General features: G+C 42.8%; 1 protein-coding gene across 11 annotated transcripts in view; it reads left to right on the plus strand.

The window, feature by feature from the left end:
* LOC130539250 (microtubule-associated protein 4-like) overlaps positions 1 to 26308 on the plus strand; it is a 52815-nt gene that overhangs the window by 18373 nt on the left and 8134 nt on the right. For 2 of the 11 annotated variants that reach the window (XM_057057459.1, XM_057057461.1), the window contains 11 exons: positions 707 to 1891; positions 14441 to 14784; positions 16295 to 16477; positions 18338 to 18431; positions 19031 to 19090; positions 19618 to 19868; positions 23270 to 23326; positions 24828 to 24920; positions 25433 to 25514; positions 25579 to 25688; positions 25810 to 25975. In XM_057057459.1, the coding sequence (XP_056913439.1) occupies positions 707 to 1891; positions 14441 to 14784; positions 16295 to 16477; positions 18338 to 18431; positions 19031 to 19090; positions 19618 to 19868; positions 23270 to 23326; positions 24828 to 24920; positions 25433 to 25514; positions 25579 to 25688; positions 25810 to 25975 (2625 nt within the window). Of the gene's footprint in view, positions 1 to 706; positions 1892 to 7198; positions 8891 to 14440; positions 14785 to 16294; positions 16478 to 18337; positions 18432 to 19030; positions 19091 to 19617; positions 19869 to 23269; positions 23327 to 24827; positions 24921 to 25432; positions 25515 to 25578; positions 25689 to 25809; positions 25976 to 26308 lie in introns of those variants that run through there. The other 9 variants (XM_057057467.1, XM_057057468.1, XM_057057465.1 and 6 more) reach the window with 8 other exon arrangements.

Genomic DNA, 26308 nt, shown 5'->3' on the forward strand with positions numbered 1-26308 from the left:
ACATTTTTCTTGAACTTTAGCCTCTACAGAACGAGGTTGAAGTGATGTAATTACATGCTACTTTGTGCTAGCATTGTTTGTAATATAATTATGTATTTAATATGCTCCAATCCCATTACATACTTTTGATTCCATACAGTTACATACTAGCCATGCAGAAGTGAGGTGAACCACACAACCACTTGGCAGTCGTGCATGTGACAAAAGTACTTGGTCTCCACTAGATATATATGCAGACATACATATATACACACACACGTGTATATGTATATATACATACACACACCTGCTTTTTGGCAGGTGACACTCTGACAGTTGGTTCCTCCTCTTAAGCTCTGTTTCCACCTGGCAGTATGGTTCAGTATGGTACAGTTGGCATTTATTGTCGTTTTCCATTAGTCCATATGTCTATTGCTGCACCAACAGAGCAGCATGGTTTAGCATATGTAAAGCTAGCTAAGCTAAACCCAGCTAAGACTTAGTTGACAACTAAGAACTCTCCTTTTCTGCAGATTTCAAACTTTTTTAATAAACAGTGCGTCAGACCTTGTTAAAATAAAGAGCGGTCACATTACACTGCGTATGAAGCTTTCACAGCTGTTTGTCTTACACACCCTGTAGATCAAGTTGCACCATAGTGTACTATAATGAACCATGTACTGCTTAGTAGGAACATAGCTTTATAAAATCCTCCCCCCCTTGGCAGCTCACCTCCTTTCTCCAAGTGGCTCAATGGATGACATCAGTCCCACTTCCTCCAAGCCTGCACCCTTCAGCCCTGACAGTGTGGGGCAGGGGGTTCAGGAAAGCCAGCAACAGCAGACAAAAAGGAATGGCTATGACAGTGTCTACGACTTCTTGGACACCCGGGAGAATAACGTCAGACATGGGATGCAGGATAAGAGTGGACAGGAGGCAGACGAGGACGAGGATGACGATGAGAGCTGGGAGTGTGAGTTCAGAGAGAGTGGAGGAGGGGGTCGTGTGAAAAGCAAGAAGATTAAGAGTCGGGCAAGGCTTCCAGAGGAGTGGGGAGCGCCCATATTGTCCATCTCATCCACACTCTCTACCAGTACGTCTACAACTGTGAACTCCAGGCCTTCAGACCTCACCGATAGTCCCCATTCCATCCCTGGATCAGATTTATCCTCACGTTCTTATGAGCCGATGTGTGTAGACCATTTCCCCACGCCTGTTGAGGTTGATCAAAAAGCAAACAAAGTGAATGTTTCAAGTAAACCTGAACCTATGATTGGCAAAAGTGGTCCTGCTGGGCTTATACATGATAGTCTGTCACTGATGACAGGAGACAATCTGAGTCCAGTCTCACAAACCTTTTCTTTCCTAGATTCAGTCCTTCAGACTCCTCCAGGCTCCACTCCTGATTCTCAGACCACCACTCCTGTCACTAATACCTCCTCACTTGCTGCTGCTACTGCTTTGAAAAAGTCCAGCCCTACAGAAACCCTCATTTCCACTTCACAGGCTAATTCCATTATCAAGAACACATCAGACCTTACATCTATGTCTGCTTTGTCTGGTCCATTGCCATTAGGCCCTACAGCTACGCCCCTTCCAGCAGCTGTAGTAGGCTCATCCCTAAACGTCAATGCCAAGCCCTTCTTCCCCTCAGCTATATGCACTTCAGCTGCCTCTGTAAACATCACTTCTCCATCAATCCCATCCTTTACTTCTCCAGCTCCTACCTGTAAAAACGAATCCACTCCAACATCCGCTTTAGACACTGTGCCTAAGAATACCGCCACAGCCATTTGTCCAGCAGCAGCCACCCCACCTCTCTCCATCACCCCTGCAGCCCCCACTTCCACCTCTCTCCTTGCACTCTCAGAGCACCAGGAGTCCTCGCCGTCACAGCTCCCCCCAGTGGAAGGTTGGTGAACTATAGGAAAGACAATGAGGGCAGAGTTATGCTAATTAATGTATTTTAGGATAGCAGCCGATAGCTAATGTCTGTGTCCCTCAGTGCATGGCTCTTGTCTGTTGATTGGGTCCCAGTCTTGATTGGTACTTGATCTTGCCCTCCTGGTGTTTGTATCAACCAGGGCCCGACAGATAGATGCAGAACACTGCAGGTTGAACCCTTAAATTTTGATTTTATTTGATTTTATACATATATAAATCAAATAACATGCTTGGAGAGCAGTGTAAATACACTAGTCGGGCCCTAAAAGTACAAAACCGCCAGGGTGAAACGATAACTTGACTGATATCCTCTGCCAGCCTCTGTATCTGTCCCTGTGATCATAATAATACTCTTACTTGATTCACCACTGATATCTCTACTAGCTACACTTCTTCAAAGCTCTGTTATGTAGTTTAATTGTCTCTGTGATTTTACGCTTCTCTTTTTGATAGTCTCAGCACACGTCCTGGGTCCTTGTGTTGCCATGCCTGCCATCATCTTGACATAAAATCAGTCAAATTGCAGATGGAAAAGCATCTGCTACAAGCACATGTATACGTTTGCATACATTTATATGTTTTGGCTGTTTTTTAGAAAGCAGAGCTTTAAGAAAAAATAATATTAATCCCAATTAGCACTATAGAAACCTTCCTTTTTTTCCAGCAAAAAGGTTTATGTTGACCAGCTCTTGTTGGTACCAGTGTAAAATGGAATTTTCCCCATGTTTCGCTTCGCAGATGTGCAGTGCAAAGACGCAACGTAGGTCTTAGTTAAGTGTCACTATCTAACTCCATCTCTACTGTCTACCTGTCTGATATCTTATTCAGCGTGGTACACACTGTACATGTCAGAACAGGCTTTCTCTCAGTTACCACGGCAGATCAACAGAACTCTAGAGTCTCTAGGTGGAACAGTTATATCATGTGACTTTGACATGAGTGACGGTTCCACTGAGAGAACCGGCCATGTGGTGTTAAAACCAGCAGCCCTCTTGTTCTGCCTGACCTCTCGTTCGCTGGGGGAAACCCTGAGCTGATCTCTGGCTACGATTCAGTCTCTGAATGATCTTTATTCCCTAGTATGACTCCTGTTGTACTCACAGTTAAAATCTGACCCAACGAAAGGTGTGTTTATCTGCTGCTGGTCAATTCATTAAATTTGACTCAGTAGCTCAAGCTGAGAGCTGAAGAGACAATGATGCGGTTAAGTGAAACAGATTCCTAATGGCGTATTTCCCTTCTTTCCCTTTCTTTGTTTTATAACGCCACTACGATGGGATGGATTTGAATCAACAGGTAAGATACTTTTCTATTTTTAAGGAGGAGTAGATATTGGAATGAATAATTTAAACCAAATTTGGATTGCATTTACACAGCAGCACGCTTAATGCCATCTGCTGGCATCACAGCACTCTTGACATCACGTGTCCACATTGATCCATTCACACACTGACTTCAGGAAACTCAGCCTTCCACCTGAACTCCAGCTGCCCTGCAGCACAAAACCTAATCAGGTTGCGTTAGCTTTGGTGTGGATAACAGTTCTCAGTAGATGGTGGCGCTGCGGGGACACAGACCCCCTTTTAAATGGGAAATCTACCGATACGAGACTGAGGTAATTGTGATGAAGGTGCTCATTTTGGTGATGGTGGAGTCAACAGGTCCTTCTGTTCTATAGTATCTATTGTTTCTTCAGTTGTTTGCTTTTAGCACCTGTTTGTGATATTTACCAGTCAGGATTCTGCTTTTTAACACCAGGATCTGCAACATCGGTGAAAACCTCGCAGCCACAGAATCTCACGTTGGTATGGTTGATAAAAACACATCATTCGACATAATGTTCTCATAAGTGTGCAAACTTCTGTCCCTTATGTAGAACTCGTGTGATCCAGTTAAATTGGGATTCAGTGATTGGCTTCATCTGTTAACTGCCGACTGGTTTCTTTGTTTAATTCGAGGGCTGAGTTGTTTTTGAAAACACGAGGGCCGTCAGGAGCTGTCAGAGAGAACAGATCTAGATTAATAACACAATCATCCAGTGCTGTCCAGATTCTCTGCTGCAATTCTGATTGATTGTATCAGAAGCTGAAGTGGTCTGAGCTAAATGCTGCCAGCTGCTGTCGACATGGAGAATGCAGAGGCTGTAGCGTTGTCAGGCCCCAAGGATCAGTCATTGTTGGTCAGGTCTGAAGGATCAGTTGGGTCCTCTGGATCAGTCAGGAGCAGTTGGGACTAAGGACCTTCAGGTCCTGAGGATCAGTCATGTCCTTTGGAAAGGGGACAAACCAGGGTTGAACATGCTCATGTTAGTTGCAGCAAGGTGCTCATGTGCTCCTCCGTCCATTTCTTTCCTCTAGGTTTATTTGCTCATCCTCTATTTATAGACTTCACATCTTCTCAGCTATACAATATTAATGAGTGGCCCTAAAGTGTGTTACCCTGATATCAATGTGTGTGCTTGTCTCGTACCTTCACATCTGCTCTGTCAGTTGATCATTCCTCTGTAAAAACTGCATCGGCATCAGTGAGAGACACAACAAACTCAATTTTTGAACGACCACACTGAATTTAGATGATATCGTTGTATGTTGTGTAACCCTGGAGACAGATAATGAGATTCTCTGCTCATCCATCAGGTGTCTGCAACAAAGCTTTTACCACAAACTGCAGCTGAGCTGATAGGAACCAAATCTGTAAAGATGACTGAGCCTTTGTTTGAATTCTGACTGACAATTATCCTCTGGGCTGCCCAATTTTACAGGATCTTGTGTTATATTTTTATGTTTAAGCATTAAGGGATATTTTGCAAATAGAGAAAAAATTATATTTAGGTCCTCGAATTTTTATATTTAGTTGACTTTTCTGCTCTCTCCTCTCCTCTCCTCTCCTCTCCTCTCCTCTCCTCTCCTCTCTCTCTCTCCTCTCCTCTCCTCCTCCTCTCCTCTCCTCTCCTCTCCTCCTCCTCTCCTCTCCTCTCCTCTCATGTACTGAAACATCCATCTACTCTGTTGTTTTGATCTTTTGGATGACAAATTTTTGTCATTTCATTTCAAAAGGCAAACCTGTCAAGAAGATTAATGATGATAAATTCATCAGATGTTTTCCCCAGCACATCTTTTGCTAGGTTTTTCTTTTCTTGCAGCTTTACATTATCTGTCTGAAGGTGAATCCATATCAACAGGGTGTTCGTGTCAGAGATTTCTATTCTTAAGGCGACATATTTGGTTTATGCATACTAATTGTTGGACAGATTGGACGTTATGGCAGTTGGACTCACATGTTATTAGTCATGGAACAATTTTTAGTCCTGGTGTAGCTGGGCAGAAATAAAATGTTCAATTACTGTTCTGTAACCAAAGTCCTGTCGGATCATTCAATATCGACATTTTACACAACAACATTGTGCAGAGTGTGTTGTTATTGGGTGCCCTCACTTTGTGACCTTTGACCAGCTGGACTGGCCATGGTTTGGTTGACATTTTGTCACTGGTGTGCATGTGATCCCAGCTGTTCGAGACTCCTCTTGCTGAGGGAAGCTGGCCTCCCAGGGCTGGCGTAAACAGCTTCTCCTCTGTCGAACAGCAGAAGTCGACCTTGCAGGACTTTGACCTCTTTCCAACTCTGAACTGCAGGCACGGCACATGTTTGACAGCAGTTGACGATGTGATTGTAATGGACACAGTTTGATTGGAACCAATTGGAGATCATTCTTATTTCTCTCCTTTGTCATCTTAATGTCACTTATTGCTTCTCCCTCCTTAGAGTCACAATCCTTTTTTCTTTCTCTGCATTCTTTCCTTTTCCTCCTTAATCTCTGTCATTTTCCTTCCCCTCTATCTTCTATCTTTATAAGCTTTCATTTACCCCCCTCACCAATCCATCTGATTTACCTCTCCCTTCATCATCTCTCCCTGTCTCTGGCCTTTCCGTCTCCCTCATCTTCATCACCACCTCACCACCACCACCCCCCCATCTCAGACTCCCTGTGTTGCTGCAACACCATGATCATCACTGCACCGGCAATTGGGGGAGGTGCATGGAGGAGTGACAGTTGTGTGTGGTTTTGGGGGGTTGGAAGGGGGATGGGGGGGGGGGGGGGGGGGCGTTGTCAGGGAGACCTCGGAGGTGGTTGCCTTGGAAACAAAGGGACTCTTTTTGTGAGGGATGGAGGGATAGTGGAGGGGTGAACTGTGTGACAGTCAGTGCGATCAGCGAGTAAAAATAGAAACACTCTGACAAGATCCTCCTCCCCTTACCTCCACCCCACGTCTTACCATCTCTCTCTCTCTCTCTTTCTTTCCTTCCACCTCTCGGCACCACAGGCACCAACTATAATGTTGTTCTGTTTCTCTTCCAGCAAATATTTAACAGTCAGTGACCTTCACAAGAGGACTCTGACTGACCTCTGCCATTTCCTTCTGTACTTAAAGATTATCGGTTTCATTTGACGACCCGCCATTTTTGTCCTCCATCTTTGTCACGCACCTCTTCCACAGACTGACGTCATGGTTAAGTGTACTGGTTACAATGTTTCACATGCAACAGATTGAAAATTCAACACATTTCTGAAGGTTTAAGCAGACAGGTGGCCCACTGCTATGACAGCCTGCCACTTTTCTGTTGTGGTCCTGGAAAAGTGCTCATTCGCTTTCAGTTTTCTTTGTTGTTTTGGACCAGTTCTTGACAAAATCGGGTGTGTTGATGGAGAGTAAGAAAATCATCAGTTCTTAAGTCAACTGGAAAAGTTCCAGGTGTTTGTTTGGATGGAGGAACTAAATGTTCACCATATGCTGCTGCACTCAAGGTTCACCTCCTTTTTATACGGACGAGGTCGGTCATGTATTATTTAACCTACATCTTATAGATGTTTCACTTGTTAGCAAGCATTTTAAAATTGCAGCCTTTAAGAAAAATACTTTTTCATACCAGTTTTGATTTGGTATTAGATTCATTTTAGCCTATAGGATTATCTTTTCCTTCAGTCACCTCTGTTTCTTGCTCGCTGTCATATGGCAGCTGTGTAACTGTGCCAGCCATTCCACCATTTGTACATACATGTTTGCCAACATGCGTGTTTTTGCGAGAGCTGCTCTGCATACGTGTTGCTACCAGCTCGATACTAAAATTGAGCTTCAGCAAATGAGGTAATTTTTCAGGGTGTCACGTGACTCTGTGATGTCAGAGAGAAGAGAAAGAGCAAAAACAGAGCAATAGAGAGAGAGAGAGAGAGAGAGAAGGTGCAATTTAGCCTCACAGCTGATCTGTGCAGTGCTCGGAGAAAAGCCGAGACGACCAGACACACACGCTCACTCTCTCGCTTGCACTGCTTTTTTTGGTGGGGGCGGCACACATGTGCGTTTGAGACACATGCATTTCTCCTACATCAGCTCACAAACATATAACCACATTCCACTGGGGAGAATTGTTTTTCAAAGAAAAGGATGCTTTGCCTCTTTTATTTTTCAAGCTCCTCACACTTTGGATCCTGAAAGCATTGCCACCTCTCCATCCAAGAGCAGAACTGGACTTTCTGGAGAGAAGGGGGAGCAACTAACAAAAAAGAACCAATTATATAGATCCTAAGGAAGCTAGTGCTAACAAATAAGGAGAATGTCCTTCTTGCCTGGTTCATCTTGTCATCAGTCTGGTTTAATTAGTGGCACTAGCGGGTTTGGACAGCCTTCCAGTGGATATCAACCTCAGCAGCAACAGAAACCGACTGATGGCCTCTCTGGTGCCAGTACCCCTGTGGTTCTGGCCTCCGCTCAAATGACAGCCACAAGTGGAGTGGTGGACCTGCACGCTCACCATCACAGCCAAGGCCAGATGTCACTGGGGGGGGTAAGTGACCCTGCCAAAGATGGGGAGTCCAAAATAACTTTTTCGGAAGATAAAGTGAAGTCAGTCGGAGGGACGACTGAGGTCACTGCATCTGGACAGCAAGAAACCTCAACTCTCATGATGCCCTTCCTGAAGATAGAGGACGAGGATTTAAGAGGGGGAAGACAGAGTGCGGATGGACAGAGAGCAGGAGGGGCATCTTTAGGAAGTGAAGGGCAAAGCCCCAGCAGTTCCCTGTCCACCCATTCTTCTCCCTCCACCTCATTACCCTCTGTTCCTATTAAAGAAGATTACTCTCTAAAGCCTTTACCAGACCAGAAGTGTCAATTTGACCTTGACATTGCACAGCACAATGTGCAACATGCTAATTTAGACATTAAAGATGGCATTCAGATGTCTCCAGTGTCAACCAAGCCTGGGGAGAGAAATACATCCCTCACTGGAACTACCAGATCAAGTTCAAGAAATGGAGAAGAGGAGCTAAAGGGGACTCTTCTTGGAAGCAGAGGTGGTTTAGCTGCTGACCTGACCACCAGAAGTAGCACCAGGGGTTCTGAGATGGGACAAGAGAGCTTCAGCACAACTGAAAAGGAAAGGCCAAGCTCATGTACTTCAAAAAGCAGAGGTGGAATAGACATGTCTCCAACTCCTGACCTGTCCAGGGACATTGGCGGTGCTGAAGATGAGACAGTGGGTGTGCATGCATCATTCATTACTAAGAAAAAAAACTGCCAAATCAGTGAATTACCACAGCGGACGACGGTGAGACGCGCCATGTCTGAGTGTTCACATTTGGCCGTCCCCATGTTAGTTGCTGGAGCTTATCCTACTGGGACAGGAGGCTCTCCAGTGACACCCAGATTGCCTGATTTTGCCCTGATGGGAACTACAAGCCTACCCAGGGCCTCCTACCCACATGTGGCCGTCAGGCGTTCACTTACGGTCACGGATGGCACCGCAGCTGCAGCTGCAATGGCAACGGTCATGCCATCATCATTAATGACATCACCTGTACTGCCATCATCACCCCCTCCAAAGAGGCATCATGGGAGCTGTGAGACAAATGTTTTACTTCCTGTTCCACCCCCTGCAGGAACATATAGCACCCAAGAAATTGAACTAAATGGTAAGCTTTAATTCTATGTCTATATCACTGGTGGTCTGGCTATATGAATAAAAAACATATATGAGTGAGTGAGTGAGTAAAGGTTCCCTATCTTTGACTAGAAATAATTTTTAGTGTCACTGGACATACTGTAGGTACATCAGGTTTAGTCTCCATAGGAAAAAAGAAATAAGGAAACCTTCAGTCAAGCAAGATATCAAGCTAACAGCTTTGTTTTTTGAGGTTTATAAAGTTTACTGGCTCTGTTTGTTCAAAAAAAAAAAACACTGAGTCACTCCCGTAATCTTTTTTTGAATGTCACAATAAGATCATCCATTAAGTGCATCCATTTCTTAAATCATCCTTTTTCTTCACGGTTTACCCTAACTTCACCTTCAGTTCCGACAAGAACAGCTATGATCAGTATATTTGGCAGATTTTCCTTTGTGGTTCAATCGCCCTGCTTCCACTTAAGTTAGGGTCACATTTAAATTAAATTTCCAAAAACTCCGTAGCAACAAATATATTTGATGAGAGCAACCTGCAGAGTTTAGCACGAACAGTGTTGGAATAAAAGGAACATATTGTCTAAGGTCGCAGAATGACGCAGAGATTTGTGCTGTTGTGATGTGTTGTGTTGTGCTGTGCTGAGTCCCTTGGGTAAACATACTAATGTATTCTGATAACGTGGATTTGATGACGGAGTAACTTAGATGGCACAATGAAAATGTGTAGTCTTGATGTGTTAGAGGATCATGCAAAGAGCAGCTCAGACTATTGAATTAAGAGTAACAAATGATTAGAATTTCTGCATTCAGAGTTAATATGATAGAAAACATAAATGTATTCCACCTTTTTCACCTCGGTGAAATTACAGATCCTCTACAGACTGTTTCTGATTTGTGTCCATCTTGTGTCTTTCTGAGATTAGTCAACAAAGAGAAGAGCGGCATTGATTAGACATCGACTCTGACTGTACACGTGCAAATATAGAGCAGCTATTTCTAGCACTCCCTCACTCCCTATCTGTATGTGTGTTTCCACTGACATTTTACAGAATTGAATGGCCCACACATTTCCATAAACAACAGGTCTGCCAGCTTTCTTTCGAATTCAGCACAGAAATAGATCACAGCTGTGCAAGAGAACACACTTACAGGTACAGTTATGGTGGGAGGGAGGGGTAAGAAGGAATGTTGCCAGTGTTAACATTATGTGGTGTGGTTATATCACAACAACAAAACATATTAATGCAAAGACAATGTAATAACAACATACTATTAATATGTGTAGCTGATTTAGTTTTAGGCACAGCTAACCATGAAAATGTCATGAAAATGGTTGATATTTCTCATTAAACCAAATGTGAATCAAAATCCAAGAGAAAGTCTGACGCACGCACAGCGGTAATGTTCCAGCAAGTGTGTGAGGCATCAATGTGCCTATTCTGTCTATTGATTGACCTGGGCGGTGACGGTAGCTGCTATCATGCTAGCAAGTGCGGTTCTAAATGTGTGTGTGTGTGTATGTGTGTGTGTGTGTGTGTGTGTGTGTGTGTGTGTGTGTGTGTGTGTGTGTGTGTGTGTGTGTGTGTGTGAAGGCCAATGATACTATTAAATATCCTTGCACAAGCCTGTCTATGTGTGTTAGTTGTGTGATTATACACACACACCTACACATGCGTGTGCATACAGGCATGCATGTGCGCGCACACACACAGACACTCACACATACACACACACACACGCACGCATACACACAAACAGCTGGCAGCCAGCAGCTGTGCAGTGTGGCATGGTATTAGCTGGGTTCTCTGTTCTCAGGCAACAGTTTCATGCCGTATGAGTCATACTGCTGGTGTGTGAACTGGGCACTGATACAGTCATAACAACAAAATGTCGTAAAGAATCATATTATTTTCAGGGTCTTTTTGTATTGAGGATATTTTTAGACAATGTTTTCCTTGAACCCTATGGCACATTTACTGAGAGCGAGGCTCTTTTGTGTGTGGAGTTTGTATGTTCTCCCCATGTCCAGTAGAGTTCTCTTCGGTCTTCCAGCTTACTCCAAAATAAGCATTTGGGGGAAAAAGTGAATGGGTTGATTTAAATTGTCCTTAGGTGTGAATGTGAGTGCAAATTGTTGGTCTTATTCTGTTGGTCCTGTGATAAACTGGCGACATGTTGGAACCCTGCTCTTGCCCAAAGGTAGCTGGGATATGCAATGTTTTTGAATTACACCAATCTGATGTGGAAAGAAACCTGTTAGATAACCAAGCAGTAAAATCAATGGGTTTTTTCCAAAGATTTTGTACAACAGCTGATCAATTTACTGCAAACCTGCAATGGTATTGAAAACCCAGGCATATGTCACTTTAGAAAATTCTTCAACTAACATGGGCCCCCCCTCATCATGAGCTTTTGGGGGTTTAGTAGCTTGCTCAAGGGTACATTTCCAGTGCTCTGAAGGTTTTCTGTTAGTGATGCAAAGGTGTTCTGGCACCATCTCCTGCTACCAGAACACCTCCTAAGTTTTATCCGCACCGGGGCTCGAACCAAGAACCCTCCGCTTCTCAGCCCAGTTCCTTACATGAATTATAATATTCATTTACTTTAATGGCCAGGTTATTATCGTGGCAGCTGGTGAGTCAGTCAAGTAGAACTGCAAAGTAAAAGAATTAAATACCCGATATTAAATGTATAACTATATAATAACATATCATCATAACAAGCCTCGTTAAGAGCAGAAGCTGCTTGGCCCTTTTTTGTTGTTGACTCAATTTGTACTGAGTTCCCAAAAGAATTTCATGAAATTAGTGACAACCAAAACAGCCTGAGAACCTGATATTTTTGCTGGAGTCAAGTGGGTTATTAACAGCAGGCAGGGACCAGTTTCAGCACCCAGGTCAAATAGATGCAGAGGTGAGGGGACGTCAGGCTGGGACGTGTCCAGTGATTCTGTTGCGTCAGATTGTTGGTGGCCTCAAAGAGATCCCGTCTGTTCCGCCTGTACTTTTCCATCCAGTACAATAGTAATTACTGTATGATCAGAACATTCTTTTAGATCTCCATCATTTACTGCCACAAATGCGTTTCTGTAATATTATGTCCTGTCCCTGAAGATTTAAAATAAAAATAAAATGAAAATAGATGAGCTCAGTTATGAATACTGGTGACACTGACAAGTGTAAACACCAAGCTTGACCTCTTTAATGGCTAAAATCATCCGCATTGATCTACATAACCACATCCATGCATTGGCCTTCAAATCCAGTAATCCAGGAATAGTTTGATGTAATACAGTAGATCCCGTCAGTAAAAACCTTTTCTCTGTGAAGCAAAGTGACAGCCAGGGGCTCAAGGGTCAGAACCATGAATGTCTTTATCTACTGACGTATTTGTCCTCAAAAGCTGAGGAGAACATCAGTTTACGCTTGGCTGCAGTGGTTTATTCCAACCCAACGTTGCGGCAACAGGATGCTCTTGTGTAAAAGCTTTGCTGTAGAGTTGTAGAAACCCTGATATTTCATTTACTTGGATAAAACAAATCATCTCCATGTATTAAAATATACCATCCTATATGTCTGTGGTTGATCTTGTTTTTTCTTTTTGTCTGCCTCTCAAAATCAACACGACGAGGGATAGGGTGTCTTGCGTGCACAATAATTAAAGTAAATCATACTTTATGCACGGGATGAACGAAGCTGTATGATTACTCACTTTTTGTTGTTAATATCTCACCACTTGACTCCAGTTGTGTATTATTAACATAGTATGTCAACTGGAAAAGGGGGCTGTATTAACTCACTCAAAGTACCGGCATACATATCGCCACCTAGTGCTGAAGCAGAGGACAGCTTCCCTTCAGTTTTTGCACTTTCCTTGTTGCATGTTCTAGAATTTCATGCACTAGTGCAGTACGGGCACCCTTCCAGTCAGGTTCATTGGTGTGGCTGCTTCTCTGTTTTAAGAATGGTGGCCTCAGTTGTCTTTTTATGGTTAGGCAATTAATCTGGCTCTGACCACCCTTTACTACTGTCTCGTTTCCATCTGGTTGGCAGCAGAAACAATCTTGCCACTTTTATTAAACAGGTTCTGTTCGCCTGTTTGATTCAAGGAGAGGAGAGGAGATGAGCAGAGAGGAGAGGAGAGGAGAGGAGAGGAGAGGAGAGGAGAGGAGAGGAGAGGAGAGGAGAGGAGAGGAGAGGAGAGGAGAGGAGGGGAGGGGAGGGGGAGGGAAGGGAGGGAGCCATGAACCAGAAAGGTGGTAGAAACTCATCAGGTGATCATGTTTCTGTGCCCTGGCAGCTTCGGCCTGGGGCAGCATATCTAAGATGGTAGCGAAAGAATCAGCCTGAGCCTCTAAATATGATAATTATTTAGAGTAGAATAATACCTGGAACTACAGAATTACTGACTATCAGCTCTCTCAAAGAGGAATGTTTTAAGTCTAATCTTAAAAATAGAAAGGGAGTCAGCCTCCCGTACCTGGTTCCACAGCAGGGGGCTGATATCTAAATGCTCAGCCAACCATTCCACAGCTTAGATTCCCTTTTTTAATGTGGCCATAAAGAATTGCTAAGCAGAGGATGGATTGCCTCCTGATTTCCACTGAGTTGAACAACTGCACCACATTTGCACTCTTGAATTCCTCCTTTCAACTCTTTTAGCTTCTTCTTGTGCTCACTTTCAGTTTTTTCTAGATTGTTGTGACACAGCTCACCTTGGCCATGAATCCAGCCTCCAAATTAACATGTGCTTCCATGACTTTCTCTCTTTTTATGAGGGGTTTGATAAACCTCTCTCTGAGTTCTTCCTCAAACGTCTTCACAGGACCTGGCAATACTGTTAGTAAGATGAGAGCAGTGACTTTCTGTGTCGTCCTCTCAAACAGGAGTTGCTCCACTTCTTACCAGCTTGATCTGCCATGTTTTATGTCTGCAGGTGTCACAGATTTTTTATTCTTGACCGCTTTATCCCTTTCGGGGTCATGGGGAGTGTGCTGGAGACTATCTCAGCTCAGTATAGGGCCATAGTCAGGGTACACCCCTGAACGTGTCGCCAGCTCATCATAGGGCCCGATATGAGAAATCAGGGGTTCAGTCCATTAAGGTTACTTCGGCAGTGCTCTGAAGGTGTTCAGACACCTATCTCTACTACCAGAACACCCTCTCTGTTTTGTCCACACGGGGGATTGAACCTCAACCCTCTCAGCCCTACAGACTGAGCTGCTGTGAGCTACAGTATGTGTCCCAGATCAGATTCGGTACCTTTCTAGTTTAGTTTTGTGCTGGTCCAGTATTCTGTTCACCTAGATTTACAGCATCCTTGCTCTCAGTTTTTCACTGTTGAGTTTTCTCTTTTCTGTTCAGACGTGTTGTGATGTGACTATCACTTTGCAAAGTGTCAATCAATCCTCCAAACATGAAAACAAAAACTGTCATCATCTATGAACAATCATTATTGTAGTCTGGTAAATTGCATGAAAAGCTTGTTTTTATAATGCAAAACTAAAGATCTTATCCTTTTGTCCTTCACCAAAACTTTGACACTGATATCCCTTTTTTAACAGTGAAGTTTGACAATAAGGAGAAGCCAGAGAAGGCCGACATTATGTCCAGCAGCACAGCCAAGACTGACACCTCTGAAAAGAAAGAGAAAGAAGGGCCGCAAAAGCAGGACAACGGTCCAGACAAGAAGTCAGACAAGATCATCAAAGACGAGGACAAGGTGGAGAAGAACACCGAAAAAAACAAGGCCAATGAGAAGGCGGATAAGGTGGACAAACCAGAGAAAACCAACAAAGATGAGAAGAGGGAAGATGAGAAGAAGGAAGAGAAGGGAGGGAAAGGGCCAACTAAATCTCCCACAGGTGATGGTAACAAGAACCTGCCAAGTCCTGACAGCAAGAGCAAGGTGAGTCCTACAAACACGCGCAAACACACACACACACTCTCACATCCATGAGTTCAACATTTAGAAATATGGAACAGAAGTAACAGAACAAAAGTCAAAATTGGAAGAGAACTTAAATAAAAAGTAAATAGATGAACATTTGTGGTAACATTGGAGGGTTATTATGTTAGGAGTTTTTTTTCCTCTGATCTCATTTATTTTCTTGCCAGATCTTCACTCAAAATCCATTTTCATTAAAATTTCAGACTCAAATACTTTTCTGAGCTAAATGTTTCTTTTGTATTTTTCTTTTGTTTTTCCTTCATATGGAAAAATGAAAATATTGAGGGTACAACACTGTTTCTTGTTCTTTGGCTGAACTGAGCATGTGTTTCACCACTATTGCTGCATCCATTCTCCATCATATTAAAAAAAATTCTCCATCAGAATATTAATTAAAACGCCAAGTCCACCCAGGTTCCAAATGTATTTAAAGTTAACAGGTATATACTTCTAGCAGGCTAAATTTAACTTTTTTTCTCACTCACTTTCTACCGCTTGTTCCTCCACTGAGGGTCGCGGGGGGACTGGAGTCTATCCCAGCTCAATTGGCTGAGGCAGGGTACACCCTGGACTGGACGCCAGTCAATCGCAGGGCTAACACATATAGACAAACAACCATTCTCTCTCACACTCACACCTACGGGCAATTTTAGAGTTTCCAATTAGCCTAATCCCCAATCATGCATGTCTTTGGACTGTGGGAGGAAGCCGGAGTACCCGGAGAGAACCCACACAGGCACAGGGAGAACATGCAAACTCCACACAGAAATGTCTGTGTAGATTCTCAATCATCCAGGTCATTGTATCCAAGGTAGTTTTCTCTGTCAACTGGACTGAGTTTCTTCTCTTGAAAACATTTTCAAGAAAATAAACTCTGTCCAGTTGACAGAGAAATCCACACAGAAAGTCCCCAGCCTCAATTCCAACCGGGGATCAAACCCGGGGCTTTCTTGCTGTGAGGCAACAGTGCTAACCACCACACCACTTTTTTTCTAAGTTGTAAAATGTTAAACACATTATAAAAGAAACTGGAGAAAGGCGTACGTTTCTAGGTATGCTGTTAAGTCAAACGGCTTTAAAACCAAGCATGTTTCATCACTATATAACAGTCACTATATAACCTTTGCTGCATTTCCTCTGTCTGTGCTACATTAAGCGTCACTGAATGTGTGTAATTATATCATTTTAAGCTGATTGGGAGTGATGAATGGGTCCTACATTTGTATCTGATTATGGCATCATGTGCTATATTTGGAGTGCTTCTCATTTCATCTGATTTGGGACCAATGTTGTGAATGCTCCCGAGGTCTCCAAAGTGGCTATGAATTTTCTTTTTCTGAATGCTGTCGGTTTCAAATGACTTTATTGCAGTCATCACCATCCATTATAGCGGTTTATTTCAGTCTTTATCGCTTTCCTTGTTTTACGTTTCTATCTTTTGTGGCTTCTTTAATTTCATTTCCACCAGCTTGATGTGGCTTCAGCTAAATCAGATTCAGCCAAATCCCGCCCATCCACTCTGTCTACCACTGGTGAGGCCTCTGCAGCCAAACGTCCTTCCCCTACCACCTCAAATAAAAAGAGTCCTGTACCCAGGGCAACAACACCCACTGCAGCCAAGCGCCCACCAGTGGCAACTGGCTCTGCCAAGGTGAGTGTAAATCATTAGGATCACATAAATTCAATCTCCTGGAGAAAAAAATATTAATAATTGCGCTATGTTGCCCTGAGAAATGGACTCCTGAAGTAGGCCTCAGGGAACATCAATCATATGGCACTCGGTGCTGCCAATACAGAAATTAAAATTATAGCCTCGATGTAGATGTAAAATTGCACATTTTTAACACTTTGTTTCAAATCATCACACAAATATTAAAAAAAAAAAAAACATTCACTTGAGTAAGTAAAAAATGCTGTTTATAAATGATGATTTCATTTATTAAGGTGAAAAAAAGCACAAAAACCCTCCAATGTGGCTGAGTTAAAGCAATTCTCCACAGAGGATTGAGCCAGATTTCCTCCACAGCCATGAGAAAGACTCATTGTCACTTATCACAAACACTTGATTGCAGTTATTGCGCTGGTGGTGGCACAGGCAGTTATTAGGTGCAGGGGGCAATTACCTTTTCTGAGTTCGGTCACACAGTTTATATATTTATATGCACAAACAAGCTGAGCTACATTCACATGTCAGTGGGAGCATTTCACTGGAGTTCTGTCCTCGCACTTGGATTGAAGGGAGCCAGGTTTGTGGCAGGTGTAAGTCCATCAGCAGGCTCACGACACCATTCAGTACTGGACCTTTACCAGATTACTTATACTGTCACAGAAACAACAATAAACACAAACAAACAATGACACATGCACAGAGCTTCCTGCCACTGACAAATAACTGAATTATCTGGTCTGTCATCCCAGCTTCTAGGAATTGAATTAACTTCTGTAATACTTGCCTTTTAAAAATCCTGTTTCAGCCAGACCAACACGTGCTTTCATTGCTCATCAACAGAAGTGAACTGATTGTTCTGAGTTAAAAAGACAAGAGAACAAATTAGGCGGTTCAGTAGCGGCGGAATAAAACGCTGCAGCCATCACAGTCAGATCAGGAAGTCGCAGTCCTGTTACATCTCCTCCTTATTTAATCAACTCTTGTTGGGCCTTTTAATTATCCTGTGTAATAATTAGTCTTGTTCTGCTTTATGATACAGAACAACCCAGAATAAAAGAATGCATGTGTGCAAAAAAAACAGTTAATGTTTTTATGGGTTTAAAATTTATTCTACACGATTCTCTAGTTTGGATTATACTGTAATATTATAATGTAATACTATTAAATCTTCAATTTTGTTACCTAATACAGATCAAACAGTATTTCCTTTGGATTGCAGTTCTAAATATTTTTTGTGTTTTGTTTTTTTGGTTTGAATTGTTTATTGCAGTTTTTATTGTATTTTTCTTTTTTTACTCCGTCAGTATTGTGTCTCGGGCTGTGTCTGAAATCACACACTTGTTTCCTATCCCCTACTCACTACATAAGGAGCAGGCTTGAGTGAGTTATTCAGTGGCTGAGAAGCTGAAAATTCTGCATTTGCACACAGCCATAGAGCTGTAACCTTTGTGTAGCGTCGCATGATAAATATGTACCAGAACAACATCAGCGCTGGGAGAATTATCTCATTTGTTTGCTGTTGTACATTATGTCATTAATATTTAACTTAATTATTAACTAATAATTGTGTTTAGCTTCTCGACTGTGACCACAGAGGATGATGTGATACTAAATTAGGGAGCATCAGTGGTCCACTACTTTTCCGTGCACATTAAGTGGACAATATAAGGTCACTTAACATTTGGGCACATTTGGACTACAAAATGGCGTACTCCCCTATTGAGTGCATTATATAGGGTACGGGGATGGTTGTAGATGGAGGGATTGTTCCTATTTGGCTTCTGTCTATCATCATTTAAAAATCTCACCCAGAGCTCATCTCACCTATCCTGTGATTTTCAGACTCCGGAGAACAATAGTGCTGAGAAACGTCCACCTGTGCCAAAGGCCACACCCACCCCACGTGGCTCCTCCACTGCAGCAACCAAAACTGCTGGTACGCCTCACACACACACACACACACACACACACACACATACACACACACACACACACACACACAGAGGCTTACAACATGACCTCTAGAACAGGAGCTGACATTGCTACAGCTGCTGGATATCATGAATCAGTGCTCCTCCTCCAGGCAGTACGCAGCCTGAGCTGCTACCATATGTTGCTCTTAATCGTATTCAAAAGCAATCCTTTGAAGACACCAGTGTGGTATTTTCATCAGTACATAACAAATACTGTCTCTTAAAGTAAAGGAGCTGTGGCTTAGTCTGAGTCCTATTAGTCAAACAGGCATTTGCTTCAGCACCCTCAGAGAATTTGAGTCATTCACCCAGTTTCCAGCAGCAGTTGTTCCCAAGTTGCACAATTCATTTATGCTGCATTCATGGACACTGTTTTTTCTGACCTGCTGTTCAAAATTCCAGATGGCATTTTATTCAGGCATTTTTTTAAACATATTAAATGAAATCTGTTTTAAATAATGCTTAAATCTATTAAAATTATACCTATTATAGTAAATGTGGGTATTCTTTCATATTTGAGCACAGGCTATTAAGTTTATTTACTTGTGTTTCATAATTGCAGTTAACAAGAATGACAAAGCTGATAACAAGATGGGAGAGGCCAAGAAACCCAAGACTACTGGTAATAAAACATAGAGATGCAGGCTGTAAAATTTCTCATTTGACTATTTCTCCTCTGAATTCTCAAATTTAATGGTCAAAAATTAAATAAAGATTCATGGGCAGAATCATTCTGAGGATGTAATATTTTTATATTATACTTGTACAGAAAAAACTGCATTGAATTTATCTTTGCTTCCACAGTCATTGTCCAGCATGCATTACTGGTCATCCTTCCCTATCCATCCATCCATCTTCAACAGGCACTAATGAGTAATTAGTGATACTTTTTGATCTGGTCATAAACTGATCATACATATGTGGTAGAAATGTATGTATGTAATATGTGTGTAGAACTGTTGGGTGCATTTCTGGATGAGAGTTGGTCCTAAACTCGGTTGTTTTATGTCAAATGTTTGGGTTTATGGTTTCATCCATACAATGTCTGCCTGACTTCATTGGGAAATAAATGTAGTGTTATATTTAATTCCTCAGATGAGGGATTTAGTAATACTCCAGTGTTAGCTATAAATGATTCTTCCCTCTCAGCAGCTCGTCGCCCAGCTCCTTCTGCCACACCTGCTACCCCTGTTGCCTCCACTAATGGTGAAAATTCTCACCGCCGCCGAGTCATCACCAAACCTCCGGTTCCCAAGCAGACCCCAGTGGAGAAGAAGCCACCAGTGCCCCGTGCACCTCGAAATCCCAGACCCATCAATGCACCAACTCCTGACCTTAAGAATGTCCGCTCCAAGATTGGATCTACTGACAACATGAAGTATCAGCCTGGTGGAGGAAAGGTAGGACCAGACTGTACAGTAACAGTCAGTAAAGGCAACATGGTTTTGAGCATGTAGTTCCAGTTCTTGTATTTTTGGAAGATGACAGAGACATCAATGCCTCCAACACAAATACAGATTCGCACACACATGTTGACTATTGTTCAGTAACCCTAGAACACCATGGGGGACACTAGTGGTCAGGGAAGCTGGTTGGGTGAAGGAGTCCTTTAGGAATCTTATCCTGTGGAACTCTGAGGGCACTTGCAAGGTGCAGACAGGCCTGAAGGACTGCAGCCTCATTTCTGAGGGAGGCAAAGCAGCGGGTGTGGGTGTAGTTACAAGAGAATCCATTGATTTTTGGATGGTCCCGTCTCGTCTTCTTAACAGCTTTAGACTTTTTGGGGTCACGGGAAGGGTACAAAATGATTTTTGGATATGTCAAATCTTTTGTGAAGCACCATCAACTGCCTCAGGAGAGGAAAAACAGATTGCTCAGATAATAAAAGAAAATCCTCCTCACTGGCAAGACTTCAGGGATTGATAAGATCTGCCCAGAAATCCTTAAGGCTTTGGCTGTTCAGGGGTTTTCACAAATGACACACCTCTTCAACATGATGTGGAAGTTGGGTACTGTACCCAAATGTCTCACATCCCCTTTTTTAGGGTTAGGGTTGGGGTTAGGTTAGGGTTAAGAGGAAAGTGTTGGTCTGTTAGAACTATATTGGTTTCACATTACTCACACTCCATGAAATGTAACTCCAGCGCCTCGCATTCAGAAGGAACCATTTGGGTGTTTACCTGGATGGAGAACAACACACCAGCTTTTCACTCTTGCAGTCATTGTGAAAAGAGCCCGGGAGTGGAAGAACCCAGTCCTCCTATGTGTTGGGGACATGGAGGGGGCAAGCCATAATGGTTTTTTCCCTGGGATATGCAGTGGGCGTATGGAGTAAGTGGGGGTCACTCCTCAGATCACTCAGTCCCCATATTCCCACGATCCAGAGTTGTGTCTGCACACTTGGCAGTAATCCAGACTCTTTTTCAGGAAGGGGTGCAACTTTGCCACCTACCCTTTTTGTCACATTTAGTCAAAGGATGTTGAGGTGCTGACGTGGACAAGGGGGCTTGTGGTTGAGAATTCCATCGCTGTATTTTGTAGCCCCTCTTAATATTGGGCCATTTTTAGTCAGAACTGTATATTCTATGCAGGGATGAAGTCCTTACCCCAAATAAAGGAGCTTAATTACCCTTGTTCATAAATAGGGATGTGAGATCAACAAGATTTGGCAGTATTTGTCACTGTTGGGGGGGGAGAAATGGAGCTCAACCACAATGTAAAAGACTTGATCTACAGGCCAATCTTCATTCCAGCTCTCCTCGGCCATGAGCATTAGGTCATGACCCAAAAACAAAGCTTACTGTTGAAAGTAGTTAAAAAGGTTTCTCTCATGATGTTGGCTGGTGTCTCCTCCAGAGTGAGAAGTTCAGTGAGAGACTTGGACCATAGCCGCTGTTTCTTTGCATAGCCAGGAATCAGATGAGGCAAGTGAAGTTGCTGGAGGGTGCCTTACTAGGGAGGTATTTTTAGCACATCTGGGAACTAGGAAGAGGTCACCAAGCAGGTTGAGGACCAGGCTGTGAGATTAGTTGTGTCCACCGATATGAAAATTCCTTGAGGTTTCCAGTCAGATTCGGTAGATGTAGCTAGGGACACAGGTAGGGACATTTGGAGTCTTACTGAAACTGTGACCCCATCAGTTGACTTTAGATGAGTGGTTGATGGATGGATGGATGGATGGATGGATGGATGGATGGATGGATGGATGGATGGATGGATGGATGGATGGAAATGAGTAACTGTAAGTGACACCACTGGAATCCAACAGCTTTGAAAGTTATTTGGGCTGAATTTGCCTTAATTAGTCCACCAGATTTTTGCATCCAGGAATTGTTAACAGCAAAATCACATGTATACTCATAAACATAAACACACATTGGCCATTTCAAGGTTGTTACCTGTCTAAGAAAAATGAGATATCAGCTAAAACATTGACTGCCTTTGTTTTTCATCCATCCTCATTCTAAATGTTCATATTGTTTCCTTCTGCCTCCTCCTACGGTCATATTAGCATTGTTATCATTTTCTAAATAATTAAACCATGTGAACACTCCCAGAATGCATTCATACTTTTTTTCTGTCCTGCTGTTTCATCTACCATGACTCGCTCAGGTAATAGAGTAAACAACATATATGAATATAACGCACCTACAAAACATCAATTCAGTTTCATTATTTTAACACACAGTCTTTAGCATAAAGGAGGGCATCTACTCGTTTCTCCTGGTAATTTCTGCATTCTTTATACTCATTTGTGTTTTTTTACTTCACTAACACAGAAAAAAGACATTCTATCAGTGATAGAGGGATTTGTAGTGCTGCCATTAGTCATTACAGGCATGACTGAGTTCAATAATCATATAGTGGCAGTGATATGAGCTATGTATGTTAGTATAAAAGGGTTTGTATGTTGGCCCACTGACTGCAGTGACTGCGAAGTTCCTTGGTGTGAGTGAACGGTTTGTTTAACCTGGGATGGACTGACGTGCACAGATCGGGTGGAGGATGGTTATGGTGAGGTAACCAGATAGGAGACACTGCAGACAACTATTGATCTTTTATCAGTCAAATAATTATCAGAGGTTGACAAAGAGAGAAATTGTCCATTATTGAGATTAGATTAAAGATAGAAAATACAATGAATCCTGCAAAATCTGTGCAAGGCTGACTGTGACCTTGACATGCAGAGTAAATGATGTAACTGTAGTGAAAGTAGATTCTTAATGTTTACAACATTAATATTTATAGAGCTTTAATTTCAAGATTGTAGAAAATTTTATGTTATTTGTTTAAATTTCCAAATTCATTTGTAAAGCAGTAAAAGGGGGAAACACCCACAGAGGTGAAAACAAAATGAACATTATCTGTCTGTTGCTCTCTCGTGGTGATTTAACCTATAATACACATTATTTGCTCCTTACTGTTAGTGATGCCTTTATTAAAGGAACCAAAGTTGTTGGTTGTAAATGATGTCTAGTGTGAGATGCACAGTGAGTTCATGAGGTTTCCCCAAAATCCCAGATTTTGCAGAGCGAAAGGATACCTTAAAGGAACCATTGCTTTTTAGTATGGGTTGATGGTTAGTAAAGTTTAGTAAAGGTGTGCTTGGTGCAAACTCCTAGTTTACCAGCACGGCACACAATTACACTGATCGTCTCAGCTGCTGACCCCCACATTCAACCTGCCACACCTTCTTCAACCGAATCCGCACCTGCCCCATACCACCCCCTCCCACCATGCTCTCATTCCTTTTGGTAGTCCATCCAGGTTGTGCTGACCAGAGGGGTGCTTGTCTCCCCAGGTCACCTCCACCCAGAACAACAAGGCAGACCCCTCCACCCCTGCCTCCAAGGCCAGAGTGAGTCCCTACCATCTACATCCCGACACACGGACGCCTCCTATCTTCACTCACCACCACATCGCTCATTCTACATCCATCTGCAACCACAGCCATGCGAGTGTATCTCTCCTGTTGTCAGGGATGCAATAACCCATTCTACATTACCATAACAGAGTTTTCAGCTTTCAATCCATGGTTTTTGTTCAGTCACAACACAAAAAATAAATATCCACATAAAAATATGTAAAATTTCTCATTTACATTTGGCTCCATAACAGGGTAGTATCATCATATAGCTTCTTTTGCTAACCTCTGACCTATACGCTTCATTTATGTTCCACTTATTTGTTCCTCGTGCATGTCCTCTCTGACTTGAGCACCTTTTTTCTGTTGTGCACAGCAATATAGATTTAAACTGTGACATTGCCGATCAAAGAATGTGCTTTGATGTTTCACTGACTGTGTGGCTGCTTTAAACAAAGTCGGATTAATGGCAGATTCCAGAGTATTTGTTGCATTTGTTCATCTATGGTTTGCAGGGCAAACATGGCCGTATATCTAACCAGTGACATATCCAGGTGTCTGGGTGCAATTTTGTGCTCAGTGGATCCTCCTTTACTGCTGCCAACTGTGTCATCACTTCCATCTTTGAAAACAGATCATGCAGAGAGAATGAACCCATGCTGTAGGATTAATGACAGACATAGATTAGCTAACCCCTTTAATAGGCCATTAAAACGCAAAGGTCTCTTTTTTTCCCTCTTCTTCAGCCAAAGGGGTAATTTCTGTAGTGGAAATGATGACCTACCAGCTTCAGATTTTGTGAGATGTACATAGACTACAGCTATTTATCACTCTGGTCTAGTAAGAAAGACAATGGCATTTGCATCAACAGGACCATTTAATTAGAGGAACTCACGCCTTTTATTCCTGGCTGCGAGTTCATTTGTCATTTTTCTTGAGTGCCCATCTGAAAATGACTCATTATTTTATGTTAGTGTTTCTTCTTTGCGATGTAACCTGCCTAAATATCGAACTCCCTTCGATCCAGCCACAGTAGCGACGGTCCACAAAGAATCATGGATGCACAGACATTATTGGCAGGACAGCAGGAGGCACATCTGGATATGAGAATATCACTGGAAGTAAAACATTTTTACGTAAAAAGGCATCCGTGCCCAAAGCTGACCTCAGTAAACATAGTATTAACTAAAAGATGATCGTGGTAACAATAATAATGAAATAAGAACTGATTCCTGGTTCCAAAAAATCCCAGACTTTTTTTGTGGGGCTGAGTTTTTACACATCATTTCATGTCACAGAGGATGACTGAACTGGAATGACAGGTTGTCCTCCGTGTATACACGCCACAGCCTTTTTATTTCCCCATTGAGTGAATCTGATATAGTCTTCCGTGCTGCCCTTTCCTTTCTGCCCATTATACTTTCCTCCATGTCTTCCTTTCTCCTCTATCTCCTCAGTTCACTGCTTGTCTGTTTGTCTACCTGCATGCCTTTAGGTTCAGATTCTCCACAAAAAGCTGGACTTCAGCCATGTCACGTCTCGCTGTGGCTCCAAGGACAATATCAAACATGTCCCTGGAGGTGGCAATGTAAGTAGCGTCAGAGCTAATGACGCTCCCCAGTCTGGAGCAATCTGTGTCGCTGCTTTGCTAATGTTATGCAAGTTTTTTTCCTTTTCCTCCCGTCTACAAAGATCACATTTCCACACCAGGCAAAAATGAAACCACAAAACTTGAATCAAAAATCTGCTTCATAGTGGAAACAAATGCATTCACCTGTCAAAAAGAGCTTGTTCTGATGCTGACACGGACATGCAGCAGCAACATCATTGCACAGTCAAGCGCTGATAAACGACTGATAAAATATGGAATTCTGACATTTCTTCTGCATATTTGATTGATGATTTGTTGCACTTGTGGAAAGTGTTATGTGCCTAATGGTCCTGTGCCATTTAAGGTTTTGATCCTAAAAGCTTTAAAATGCCCTACTCAGTTTTGTTACGATTGACGTGTACGAACAGGTAGCTATACTCACCTTTTAGGGAATTACAGCCAGTGTCCGGGGTTGGATGTCATGTCTGGATGATGTTTTTCCTCTGCAGGTGCAGATTCTGAATAAAAAGGTCGATGTGAGCAAGGTGACATCCAAATGTGGCTCCAAGGACAACATCAAACATAAACCAGGTAGGTCATTATCTAACCCTCCCTTGCTCCCCTCCCGTTATTTGCACTGCCCTGTCTTCCTCAGGCGGAGGTGAGATGAAGATTGAGAGTCATAAGATGAACATTAAAGCAAAATCTAAAGTTGGATCCATGGACAATGTGGGACCAGGCAATGGACAGACAAACGGGCACAAGGTCAGACTGACGTCACCCTGAGCAGAAGTTGCTGGGTTTGCTGAGTCACTGTGCTCTTACTGCTGAATACCACTAGATGGAGTAATAGCACAGGTTTGGGTGTCCATCTGTCTGTCTGCAGGAAGCGAAAGTAGAAGAAAAGTCACCTTCATCCCCTGGAAATGCCCCGACAACAGGACCAGAAAGTGTTGGCAAGGAGAACGGTGTGAAGGAGATGATGGCAACTCCTTTTGGAGGAGACGGACTGAAGGAGTCTGTTAGCATAGACAAACGCATCACCCAGACAAGTGAGTGAAGACTGAGTAAACGCTTAAATGTAAACCTCGGTTCCGTCAAGGTGCACATTATTAAAACAAACACCAGAAGAGATGTCAATCAAATCAATCAATATAGCGTCTGTTACAATCAAAATTGTCTCTAGGTCCTTTACAGAATCCCAGGGCCTGACCCCCAACAAGCAACAGTAGCAAAGAAAAAACTGCTCTTTAACAGGATGAAACCTTGAGCAGGACCAGGCTCATGTAGGGGGACCCTCCTGCTGATGGCCGGCTGGGTAGAGAGAGAGGAGAGGGGGGAGGACAGGTAGACTAAAGAATAGGCAGAGATCATGCAAGTACATT

This window comes from Takifugu flavidus, chromosome 15, assembly GCF_003711565.1.
Source record: "Takifugu flavidus isolate HTHZ2018 chromosome 15, ASM371156v2, whole genome shotgun sequence".
Classification (NCBI taxonomy): Eukaryota; Metazoa; Chordata; class Actinopteri; order Tetraodontiformes; family Tetraodontidae; genus Takifugu; species Takifugu flavidus.